The sequence below is a fragment of the Rhinoraja longicauda genome, chromosome 21 (assembly GCF_053455715.1).
Source record: "Rhinoraja longicauda isolate Sanriku21f chromosome 21, sRhiLon1.1, whole genome shotgun sequence".
Taxonomy (NCBI): Eukaryota; Metazoa; Chordata; class Chondrichthyes; order Rajiformes; family Arhynchobatidae; genus Rhinoraja; species Rhinoraja longicauda.
Genome location: NC_135973.1, coordinates 34,996,610 through 35,008,927, shown reverse-complemented (window position 1 = coordinate 35,008,927; position 12,318 = coordinate 34,996,610). Strand labels below are relative to the sequence as shown.

Sequence of the window (12,318 nt, the reverse complement as noted above, 5' to 3'; positions counted from 1 at the left end):
AATGGTAGATCCCTTGAGAGGATTGCAGAACGGAGAGATCTGGTGCGTAGTTCCCTAAAAGTGGAGAGTGGACATTGTGGTAAAGATGGCGTTTGGCAGGCTTGCCTGTATTAGCAATGGTGTTAATGGTACAAAGGTTGTCACATCCTGATGCAGCTGTATAAGAGGTTGGTGATACCACTTTGGAGTACTGTGTATAGTTCTGGTTGCCCAGCTAAAGGATGTCATTAAGTTGGAAAAGGTACAGAAGAGATTCACCAGGTTGTGATGTAAGCTTAAGGGCTTGAGTTATCAGAAGAGATTGGATAGATTGGGACTTTTTCTTTGAGGTTAGGAGGCTGAGGGGTGACCTTATTGAGGTGTCTAAGATCATGAGGGGCATGGATAAAATAAATGTTCACAGACTTTTTCCCGAAGGTGGAGTATTCTAAAACTAGAGGGCATAGGCTTAAGGTGAGAGGGGAGATATTTAAGAGAGACCTCAGTCACAAAATTTTTCACTCAGTGGTTTGGCTGTATCTGGAATGAGTTGCCAGAGGAAGCTATAGAAGCAGATATAATTATGACTTTAAAAGACATTTGGACTGATATACGGATGGCTATGGGTCAAATACAGACAAATGGGACTTGCCCAGTGTGCTAACGATCACAAAGGCAAGGTGGGCCAAAGGGCCTGTTTCTGCGCTCTACAGTTCAACGACTCTCTGCAAAGATTCCAAACTAAGGTCAGAAATATAGAAAGGTGAATGGTGTTTTGCTCATAATTTAGTGTACAATTGAATACATTTTTGCAATTCCTTTTCCAATTCTCCATTCCTTTAATGTGCCAATTCACACCCTGACATAATCAAGTTTCCAATCGTTTGCTGTATGCACATGTTTCATTAAATCATTGACATAATTTGTCAGTAGATTTGTGCTTCTTGTGACGGTTTGTTGAGCAATTTCCTTCCTCTAACTATAAGCAATGTTATTGTATTCTATTCTTTTTATTGCAAATGGGTATGGAATGTGATGCTGTGCCTATTTATTGTAACTCCTTTGCACATACACCTGGAACTATATTTTGTGTTTAAATTACCCGGAAAGCATTAGCAGATTCACAAAAACATTTCTCAATAAATATTGGCTTGCCTTTGCTAATGACAGATTTTTCAAATTTAGAACTTGACAAATTATGGTTCTATGTTGACTGGTTATAACTCAACAAGGTATCTGTCTTAGCAATTTAATTACAAATGTATTTGGCACTTGTTTGTCAATTATGAATACAACTGATTGACAAAGAAGCAGAATCTGCCACATCTGTCCAAATGTAAGCATGTTATTCACGGCCTGAAAAATGACATTGTTGTTAACTGTTGAGAGTGGTTGTTGTTGTGAATTAATGGAGAAATGAAGATGAAATTATTTTTCGACTTGAATACTTTTTCAGCACATTTACTTCATGGATCTATCTTAAGAGGTTTAATTTTGATAAGTGGGCTTTAAAAAAGCAAGGAATATTCTCTGTGACTCTTTGACTAACGACACCTTCAAATAATGTTATTGCAGATAAATGTGAGGTTATCCACTTTGGTGGCAAAAACAAGGAGGCTCATTATTATCTCAATGGTGTCAGTTTAGGTAAGGGGGAAGTGCAGCGAGACCTGGGTGTCCTTGGACACCAGTCACTGAAAGTTGGCATGCAGGTACAGAGGGCAGTGAAGAAAGCGAATGGCATGTTGGCCTTCATAACGAAAGGATTTCAGTATAGGAGTAAAGAGGTTCTTCTGCAGTTGTATAGGGCCCTGGTAAGACCACATCTGGAGTATTGTGTACAGTTTTGGTCTCCTAATTTGAGGAAGGACATCTTTGTAATTGAGGCAGTATTTTCACGAGATTGATCCCTGGGATGGCGGGACTGTCATATGAGGAAAGATTGAAAAGACTGGGCTTGTATTCACTGGAGTTTAGAAGGATGAGAGGGGATCTTATAGAGACATATAAAACTATAAAAGGACTGAACAAGCTAGATGCAGGAACAATGTTCCCAATGTTGGGGGAGTCCAGAACCAGGGGCCACAGTCTTAGAATAAAGGGGAGGCCATTTAAAACTGAGGTGAGAAGGAACTTTTTCACCCAGAGAGTTGTGAATTTGTGGAATTCTCTGCCACAGAGGGCAGTGGGTAGCAAATCACTGGATGAATTTAAGAGAGAGTTAGATGGAGCTCTGGGGGCTAGTAGATTCAAGGGATATGGGGAGAAGTTGGGCACAGGTTACTGATTGTGGATGATCAGCCATGATCACAATGAATGGCGGTGCTGGCTCAAAGGGCCGAATGGCCTCCACCTGCATCTATTTTCTGTTTCTAAATAGTCACAAACTGAGATTTTAATAAATGAATAATTGTATCATGAAATGTCATCTGAACACATTTATTTTAAATTGGCTTCATTGGTCAAACAATAATATGAAGGTAAACTGCAGAGACAAAGTTTGAATGATTTAAAATACTATTACTAAAGATGCAATTATTTACACAAGTATTTTAAAATAGTAAGATTAAACGAGAACTTACCAGTTTGAAGTTTGATCTGTATTTTATGAGGAGTTACGATGAGGGATTACGTGAAGACCCCGTCCAGCACGCATGCGCGACATTCTTCAAAGCAGCGGTGTGGATTCACAGAAAAAACACAACGATTGAAATAAATATAGTAAAGAAAAAATAAGAACTTAATTACCAGTTGATCTGTATAATAGAGGGTGGGAGCGGAGGGCACGTAATCCCTCATCGTAACTCCTCATAAAATACAGATCAAACTTCAAACTGGTAAGTTCTCGTTTAATCTTACTATTTTATTTCGGAGTCACGTGAGTGACTACGTGAAGACTTCAAAGCTCTGTGATTCCGAACCGTGTACCAGCTCATGCTTCACTCACTGTCTGAAGACCTTAGAGGGAGGAAGTATGTTATCGCGATCAAGAACCTGTTTGTGAACAAAAAAGGTTTATTAATGACAACAAAAAACAGAGAGCTCCCCAGGGCTTAAATTAAATATTATCTGCAGACTCTAAAATTCTGTCTGCAAATGTAGCAGGTTGCGCCAGCGGTTTATTATAAAACCTTTGGAAAGTTCTTTCCGGGGACCATCCTGGTCTGGCCAGAATATGGTCCATAGGCACGTCCATTCGACTAGCCGCCGACGTAGATGCAGCCCTGGTGGAGTGAGATTTGTAAACATTGGTATTGACTCCCGCGGACTTAAGCACCTGCTTGAGCCACCTTGAAATGGTTTGGCTCGTCACCTGACCATGAGGCTTCTTGTGGCTTATCCATAAGGCTTTTTCTCTCCCTCTTAAGTTGTGTGTTGTGTCTATGTAATTGGCGAGATGGGTCTTGGCACACAGCCGTGGGTCAGATGAATATGCCCAGAACTCCATGACTGGAGGCGTGGTACCTGGTCTAGTTTGTTTGACCAGTCCCTGAATATGGAATGTGAAACAGTCCAATGATTCTGTCATGCTGTCCAGCCTCAGAAGGTGGAGGGAATGTACCCTTTGAGCTGACACTAGTGCCATGAGCATGACTGATTTCAGTGTAAGTTGTTCCAGCGTGAGTGCCCTGGGCGGTGGCCATCCCCTAAGGTACGTCAGCACAATGCTGACATCCCAGATCTGAGTGTACCTTGGTCTGGGGGAGTTAGTGTTAAAAATGCCCCTCATGATTTTGATTACTAGTGGATGGGACCCCAAAGCCAGTTGTCCTGCTGCTGGAACCAAATAAGCTGACAACGCACTCCTGGCTGTATTTATGGCGCTGTAGCTGAGTCCTTCCCGATGTAATCCAACCAGGAACTCCACAACACTGGTGGGTGTTGCTGTAGTGTAGGTAGTTCCTGTTTTGGAGCAATACCGTTCCCATTTTCTTATGTTGGTCAGGTATTGTCTCCTGGTGGACTCCCGGTGGGATGCGGTCATCATGTTGATGGCGTCCTCAGACAGTCCCAGGCCCAGTAGAGGTCTTTTTAGAATCTGCAAGCCAGGAGATTGACTCTGTCATGGCACGGGTGACTAATGCCTGACACTGGGTGGATTAATAATTCCGGACTGCTGGGGAATTCCAACGGTGTTTCGACAGCCATGTCGAGGGCCACTGGGAACCATGGCTGTGTAGGCCACGGAATCCAATTGAATCTTGCGTAATACCCGACTGATGAGGCAGAAGGGAGGAAAAGCATAAAAGAACATTTTCCCCCAATACAGCGTGAATGCATCAACTGCTGCTGCCTCAGGGTCTGGTTCCCAAGCGACATACGTTGGTACCTGGTGATTCAGCCTGGATGCAAATAGATCGATATCTGGTGTGCCATATTGCTTTGTAATTTCGGCAAATACTTTGGGATTTAACATCCATTCGATGTTATCGTTAAATTTGCGTGACCTGGTGTCTGCCACTTTATTTTGCTTACCTGGTAGGTAAGTTGCTGATAACCAAGTATGTCTTTCGACACACCATTGCCAGATTAGGTTGACCAATTTGTCACACGATATCGACTTTATACCACCCATGTGGTTGATATAAGCCACCACCGTGGTATTATCTAATTGCAACCGGACATGTGCATGATGCGTATTAGATGAATATGCTTTTAAACCATAAAACGCACCCAACATTTCTAAATAGTTGATACCCCGTGTCTGTAGGCAAGATGATTCAGAATTAGTCCATCTGCCCCCTGTGCTGGATTGCATGTTAGTTGCTCCCCAGCCCAAAGCACTGGCATCCGTTTGAATGGTTAATACTGGGTTGGTGATTATTATGGGACTGGAACTGAGCCTAATGTTCCTTGTCCACCATTGTAACTCTGGAATGGATTCAGCAGTTAAATACATAGCTCGGTCAAAGTGACCTGAGTTTTGCTTTAGTGCGTGCACTTTTGCTCTTTGTAAATTTTGGTAGTGCAAAGGCCCAAATTGTACAGCTGGAAAAGCTGCTACCATTTTACCAATAACTCTAGCTACCTGCCGTATGGTTGCCTGACGTTTATGCATTAGTTCGTGGCATGATAGTGCCAATTGTGATGCTTTCCCCTTTGGCAGAGTTACAACCATGCGAACAGTATCAATCGTAAATCCCAGATAGTCCATGGTAGTGGACGGTGTAAAATTGGATTTATCTGGATGTATGACAAACCCCAAAGTTTCAAACAAACGTTTGGTGGCTGCTACTGCCAAAATAGCTGTCTCCAAGGTTTTCCCTACTATTAAAATGTCGTCTAAGTACGCCATGACTATATGCTTTTGTTTTCTCAATAATGCCAAGGCGGGTTTTAAGATTTTAGTGAACAACCTTGGAGCGGAGGTTAGTCCTTTTGGTAAGGCTTTAAATTGCCATAGCTGTTTCATCCAGATAAATTTAAAGTATTTACGGTGCTCCTTGTGTATGGGTACTAAGTAGTAGGCATCTTTTAAATCAATGCCTGCTAGAAAGTAGAAATCAAAAGTCTGGCGGTTTCAAAAGTTTCCATCTTAAAATGTGTATACTTAACTGACTCGTTTAACGTAGTTAAGTCAATGATGATGCGACATCCACCATCTTTTTTAGTTTTAGTGAAAATATTAGACACAAATTCCAAAGGTTCATGTTTTGTTCTTTCAATGACACCTTTTGCTAGTAGCCTCACAAGTTCAGCTTGACCCTCTTGTTTCTCTTTGACTGAGAGGGTGAATACCCTTTGGGGTATATGCTGAACTGGCGGAATGTTTTCATGAACAAAGTCAATTTTATAGCCATGAATGCAGCTTAGTATGTACTTGTCATTAGTGATGGTTTCACATGCATCCAAAAACAAGTGCAATCTCCCCCCTGATAGTATAGAGTCCCTACTGCTCATATGCCGAGAGGTACCAGACCCACCTACCTCCATGGTTACTGGTGTTAATTTCTTCTGCCTCTTCGCTGGACGATGAGGTGTCTGCTGGGCTGTAGAGGGCTGCTGTTGACATTGATGTTGTTGTTGGGGGTGGCGCATTTTCCATGGGGTCCGCTCTGGGCCCTGGCCTAAAAAAGGCTTACGGGGAATGGTTGCGGTCCCCGAGCTTTCACCAGTCCCATATGGTGGTCTATGACTGGTGGACGCCGTGAGGTACTGCCGCCTGGGTTTGTTAGGTCTGCTCGGTCCCAAACCTGCCCTCACGAGACCAAAGGTCTTGGATTCTTCCTCTAGGTCTTTCACCTTTTTTGGAAGGTCCTTTCCAAAAGCAGATTGGAGGTTCTGAACCCGATGTTTTGCGAAGTCCCGCAAACTTAGGGTTGAGGGCAGGCTTGATGATTTCCTTGGTGCACAGCAGAGCTAATGTATCTTGCTGATTTGTGGAGATGTCCACACCATCAATGGACCGAGCATATAATGTCATCCCTGCAGTCAGGGGTTTAAGGATTTTCTGGAGCTTCAACTCCAGGTTCCTGATGTTCTGCCCCAGATGTCCCCAAATTTGGCTGTTTACAGCTGGTACATTCAATGATGTACATTTTTCTGGGGCTGAATATAGTTTAAGAGCCTCATTGACCACCCGTTCTTGTAGGGGTTTTGAGGACAGGTGGTCAATGCTGGCTGCAAGTTTCGGCTCTAAAGGCCGACCCCCTCGTGGAATGACCACGTAGCGGTTGACCACACCCAGCAGCTCTTCCTGATCCTGTACACTCTGCGTACTCCGGACATCTTCAGCCAACAACCCCTCTTCTTGACCAGCCCAGACCTGGTCGCCAATGCTGCCTTCAAAAGAAGGTGAGGCAATGGCCAGTGCCGTAAAGGGCACTGCGGGAGTGCCTGGGCGCTCTGGGCCCTCCCTTGGCGAGTCTGCTGCTGCTCTCAGCAGATCTCGCTGGAGCATTTGCTCCATAAGCCGTTCCATTCGGCTTAGGCGGCTGCCAGTGCCGCTCTCTAGCGGTGTGGCATCTTCATCCGAATCGTCGGATACTACCGCCCGGTTCTGGCTGCAGGTACCTCCAGCTCGCTGCTCAGGCTGCACTAGCGATGCTGGGCTCGGCTCGGTAGTTTGCCGCCTCTTGCCCCCCCTCCAAAGAACGTTCCTCAACGGATAACGAACGGGGGCGAGCTGCAAGTTTCTTCCCTCTGGTCTTGTTCATTCATGGAACATAAAACAGACAAGAGAGAAAATACTGACGGCCACGGTAAAACTTACCTGTCGGCCCGACTTTTCAAATTGTAGCGGGAGCACCTTGAACTCCCGTTCGTCGCGCTGTACTGCATGAACGCTAATGTCCCGCATGCGTGCTGGACGGGGTCTTCACGTAGTCACTCACGTGACTCCGAAATAAAATTGTATTTCTCAGGAGCTGGGCATTGGCGCGGAGGAGAGAATTGTGTGAATGTGAAAGCATTCAAATAGTTGTGTTTCCATGTGTCCAAGTCCTTTGTGTTTCTTGGTGATAGATGCTTTGGATTTTGAAGAGTAGTGTAGGCAGAAAGCTGTGAGTTATTATATAGATGATATACAGTCTGAAGAAGGGTCTCGACCGAAACGTCACTCACTCCTTCTCTCCAGAAATGCTGCCTGTCCCGCTGAGTTACTCCAGCTTTTTGTGTCTATCTTCGGTTTAAACCCGCGTCTGCCGTTCCTTCCTACATTTCCAGCTGTCACTCGATGGCAATGTGAATGGAATGAATATTCATAAGTGGTGCGTGCGAATACCAACATGCGGTGGTGTTGCCCTGGATGGTTGTTGTTGCAACATTCATCTGAGTGAATAGAAGATATTCTGTGACTCTTGACTCAGCCCAGTAGAAATGGAGATGGATCAGTCATTGCAGGATATATGGGCTCTGGTGTGCTGTGTAGCCACATTACGTTTGTCGTTGGTCCAGTTCTGACTAAGGATGATTCTCAGGAAGTTGAAGGAAAAAGAGCCATGAATCATTGAATGTCCAGGGTAGATGGTTGAGCTCGCTCCTGTTGAAGGGAGAACTGCCTGGCACTGTAGTGGTATGAATGTTAACTGTCACATCTCAGTCCATGCCTGAATGTTGTCCAAGCCTTGTTGCAAGCAGCCACATTTGCAGAGGAGTAGTGAATGGAAAGGGACATTATGCAGACATCAGCAAAATGTTCACCATTTCATAAAATGAAGTTCAATGATGAAGCATTGAAGATGGATGAGTTTGACACATTACCCTGAGGAATTTCTGCGGTGATATGTTTGTGCTAGGATGCTTGATTTCTATCAACCACAGTGATCATTCTCTGTGTGAGTATTTATTCACAAAATGCTGGAGTAACTCAGCAGGTCAGGCAGCATCTCGGGAGAGAAGGAATGGGTGACGTTTTGGGTCGAGACCCTTCTTCAGTCTCCCGAGATGCTGCCTGACCTGCTGAGTTACTCCAGCATTTTGTGAATAAATACCTTCGATTTGTACCAGCATCTGCAGTTATTTTCTTATATTCTCTGTGTGAGGTTTTGCTCAAAACCATTGCAGTATTTTTCCCTTATTGTCCATTCACTTCCATTTTCCCAGGGTTCCAAATGTTGCCTTGATGTTAAGAGCAGCCACCTCCACCTGGCCTCTGGAATTCGGCTCTTTAGCCATGCTCAGATCAAGGCTTTGATGTGATCTAGAGCCAAGTAATCCCAGTGAAACCTAACTGGACATGAGTGAGCAGGTTATTGGTGGTATAGACCACCTCTGAACACTGTGAAGAACATCATCCATCGCTCTGGTGATTATTGAGAGTGGACTGTTTGGACAATAAATAGTTGGATTAAATTTGTGCACAACACATAACTTGGCAATTGTCCACATGGGATAGATGCCAGTATTATAACCATAATGGAACAGCTTGGCTGCATGTGCAGTCTGGAGCGCAGATCCTTCAGTACTACAGATGTCTTCTGGTCCTATAGCCTGTACTATATCTAATGCTCTCAGCTGCTTCTTGATGATACATGGAGTGAATCAGATTAGCTGAAGACTGGTATCTATAATGGTGGGGATCTCAGGGGGAAGTCTGTGATAATTGCTTATATTAGTCATATTTTATGGATAATGCATTGTGGAGAATGAAGAATTCCTCATTGAAATGCGAGAGATTTTCTTCAATAATAAATGGATTAATTTAAAAGACAAAAAAAAATAGCAGTTTCAAATTATACAGTACATTTCACAAAGCAGAATCTGAAAACTTGAGATATAAACATGCAGCCTTCCTTTCAAAATTATATTTAGATAATTGTAACCCTTGCTTTCCTTCTCACTGCATCCTTCCCCATCCTAGTTCTCTGACTAGTTTCCCTGTCCTCCTGATTAAATTTTACTGATTGTATGCCTTGTTGTCACCTTCGCCTCAGCTAACAATGAACTGTTCTACATTTTCCTTGAGCATTGGTCCCCTTTGATCTGTGTATTCACGCCTAACCCTTCCATATCTCAACATGACCACTTTAGATAATTGCAGTTTTGTGTTTGCTCATTTGTTTCAAACATAGGAAGTATTTGGTAGTCCTGAAAAAAAGTTTTAATTAATTAACCAATATGCAATTTTTACTAAACTGACCCTGCTTGCTTATACATTGTGTCTGAACTTAGAAAGGTTCATAAGGATGTAATCAAAGAATATAAAAAGAGAAAACAAGTGTTGGTCTTATGTGGGAAAGAAGGGATTTTGTGAGAAAATTCCAGACATTCGGACTTGGTTTATTGAAAACATGACAATGTGAGGTGGAGCAGAAACAAAAGAGGAAGCTCAAGAACCCAAAGGTAGTGAATTGCAGAGTTTAAGTTCATTCTAGCAACAGGTCAGCATTAAATGCTCATCCTCAATTATTCTTTAGGGTAAAAAGACAAACTGCTGGAGGAACTCAGCGGGTCAGGCAGCACCTGGGGAGGGAAATGGACAGTTGTAGTTTGAGGTCGAGACCCGTTGGGCAGAAAAAGAGGGATGACCGATATAAAGAGGTGAGGTGGGGTGGGACAAGTGCTGGCACATGATAGGTGGTTTCAAGTAAGGAAGGTAGATTGGCGGATGGTGATAACATCAGAGTCTGGGTGCAATATTAGGAGGTAACCAGAGGCTACTGAAGATAGAATCTGATGGGAAAGAAAAGTATGGGACCAAATAAGGGAGGAGGGATGGGGTGATGGGAACGCAAGGATAAGGTTCCTGCAGGGGGTGCAGATGACCTAATTAGAGAATTCAATGTTGGTGCTGTCAGGTTGTAGATGGGTGGGATATGAGGTGCTCTTCCACTAGTTGTTTTTGGCCTCACCCTGTCAGTGGAGGAGGCCACAAACAATCAGGTAGTTTTGGGTCACCTGCCCATCAGCCATGCGTTCTTCCCTTGTGATAGTTGTGCAGTAATGTGTCATGCAAGTTTCATTGACCTCCAGTGATCAAAGCCATTTAACCATATATAAAATATGCCAATGGCCTTCAGTTTTTCCAGGACTTATTGATGCCACACCTGGTCAACTGCTTCTCATCTCAACTCAAACATTCAGTTCATATTTACAGTGCCCTCCATAATGTTTGGGACAAAGACCCATCATTTATTTATTTGCCTCTGTACTCCACAATTTGCGATTTGTAATAGAAAAAAATCACATGTGGTTAAAGTGTACATTGTCAGATTTTAATAAAGGCCATTTTTATGCATTTTGGTTTCATCGTGGACTACAGGAAACAGCGGGGGAGTGGACACCTCCCCATCCACATCGGTGATGCTGAGGTTGAAAGGGTCAGCAGCTTTAAGTTCCTCGGTGTGCACATCACTGAGGACCTTTCCTGGACACTGCACACGAACACAATAAGAAAGAAGGCCCACCAGCGGCTCTTTTTCCTGAGAAGACTGAGGAATCTCAAATTGTGGAGTACAGAGGCAAATAAATAAATGATGGGCCTTTGTGCCAAACATTATGGAGGGCACTGTAAATCAAATCTATGATGAGGTCCGGCTGTCAGTGAGCAGCATATTAGTATCTAAGTGCTGTTTTTATGACTTTGCTGATGTTTGAGAATTGATTAATTGCAGAGCAATTAGTTGGCTGTTTTTTTGTGGATAGGAAACAGCTGGGTAATTTTCCACATTTTGAAGTAATGCCATTATTTTGACTGTACTGAAATTTTTTGGCTAGAGATGTGCTTAGTCCTGCTGTGGAAGTGATAAAGTCATAGAGTTGTACGGCTGGAAAATGGTTCTTCGGCTCAACTTGCCCATGAAAACCAAGATGTTTATCGGAGCTGGTCCCATTTGCCAGCAGTTGGCCCATATATCTCAATTTTTTTAATTCTATGCACCCATCCAAATATATTTTCAACATTGTAAATGTATTTGCCTCAACAGCGTATTCTAGCCCCTTGTTCCATACATCCACCGCCTTCTGTAGAAAATGTTGGCCCTCCAATCCCTTTCAAGTCTCTCCCTGGTTAAGCTGTGCTCACTAGTTTTAGATTGCCCAATGCTGCAACCATCCACCTTATCTCTGCCCCTCATGATTTTATGTACCACTCTGTGAGGTCAGCCCTCAACCATGTAGTCCAGGGGAAAGACGTTCCAGTCTTTCCTATTCCTATAGCTGGGTGACCAGAACTGCACACAATACTCCACGTGGGGTCTCACCAATGACGTGTACAGTTGAAACACATATTTTTCTGCTCCAAATACTGTCCTGGGAAATGCAGGCAAGGTTCAGAGTGATAACACTTGCCGTCTGTGCACTTGGCTCAGAGAGCAGCACTTAATTGAAATTAGTTAATTGGAACTAGGCCCTTTGACCCATCCAAATCTGTGCCGACCATCAGTCACCCTTTCACACCAGTACAAAGTTATCTCACTTTCTCATCCACTCCCGACACACTAACAGCGATTTACAGAGGACAATTAAAATACAAACCTGCACGTCTTTGGGATGCGGGAGGAAACTGGACCAGCCAGAGAAAACCCATGCAGTCACAGGGATATCTTGCAAACTCCACACAGACAGCACCCGAGGTCAGGATCAAACCTGGGTCTCTGATACTGTTCGCAGCGACTCTACCAGTTGTCCCAGTGTGAGTTCTTCCCAGTAAGTCAGTATTTAATGAGAGGAGAGGATAAAACAAAGGAAATCATTACCAGTGTTTCTTCAGATATATTGCAAAATAAATTACAAATATAGTCAATATATCTTTTTAAAACGTTGGACTGAATTCATAAATATATATTTGGATGCAACATGATGTACAATTCCTGTATTCAGTGGCTTGATTGATTGACAAGCTTATCCTAGAACCCATATAGAATTTTATAAAAGGCCTTTTATTAAAGTCCATGTAGA

General features: G+C 43.4%; 1 protein-coding gene across 4 annotated transcripts in view; it reads left to right on the top strand.

Moving 5' to 3' along the window:
- The window catches only part of snx29 (sorting nexin 29), a 556,462-nt gene that overhangs the window by 121,973 nt on the left and 422,171 nt on the right, over window positions 1-12,318 (top strand). Inside the window, exon 14 of one of the 4 annotated variants that reach the window (XM_078418307.1) lies at window positions 8,524-8,718. The exons of the other annotated variants lie outside the window; for them this stretch is intronic. Coding sequence (XP_078274433.1) covers window positions 8,524-8,614 — 91 coding nt within the window. The 3' untranslated portion in view covers window positions 8,615-8,718. Of the gene's footprint in view, window positions 1-8,523; window positions 8,719-12,318 lie in introns of those variants that run through there. 4 annotated transcript variants of the gene reach the window in all.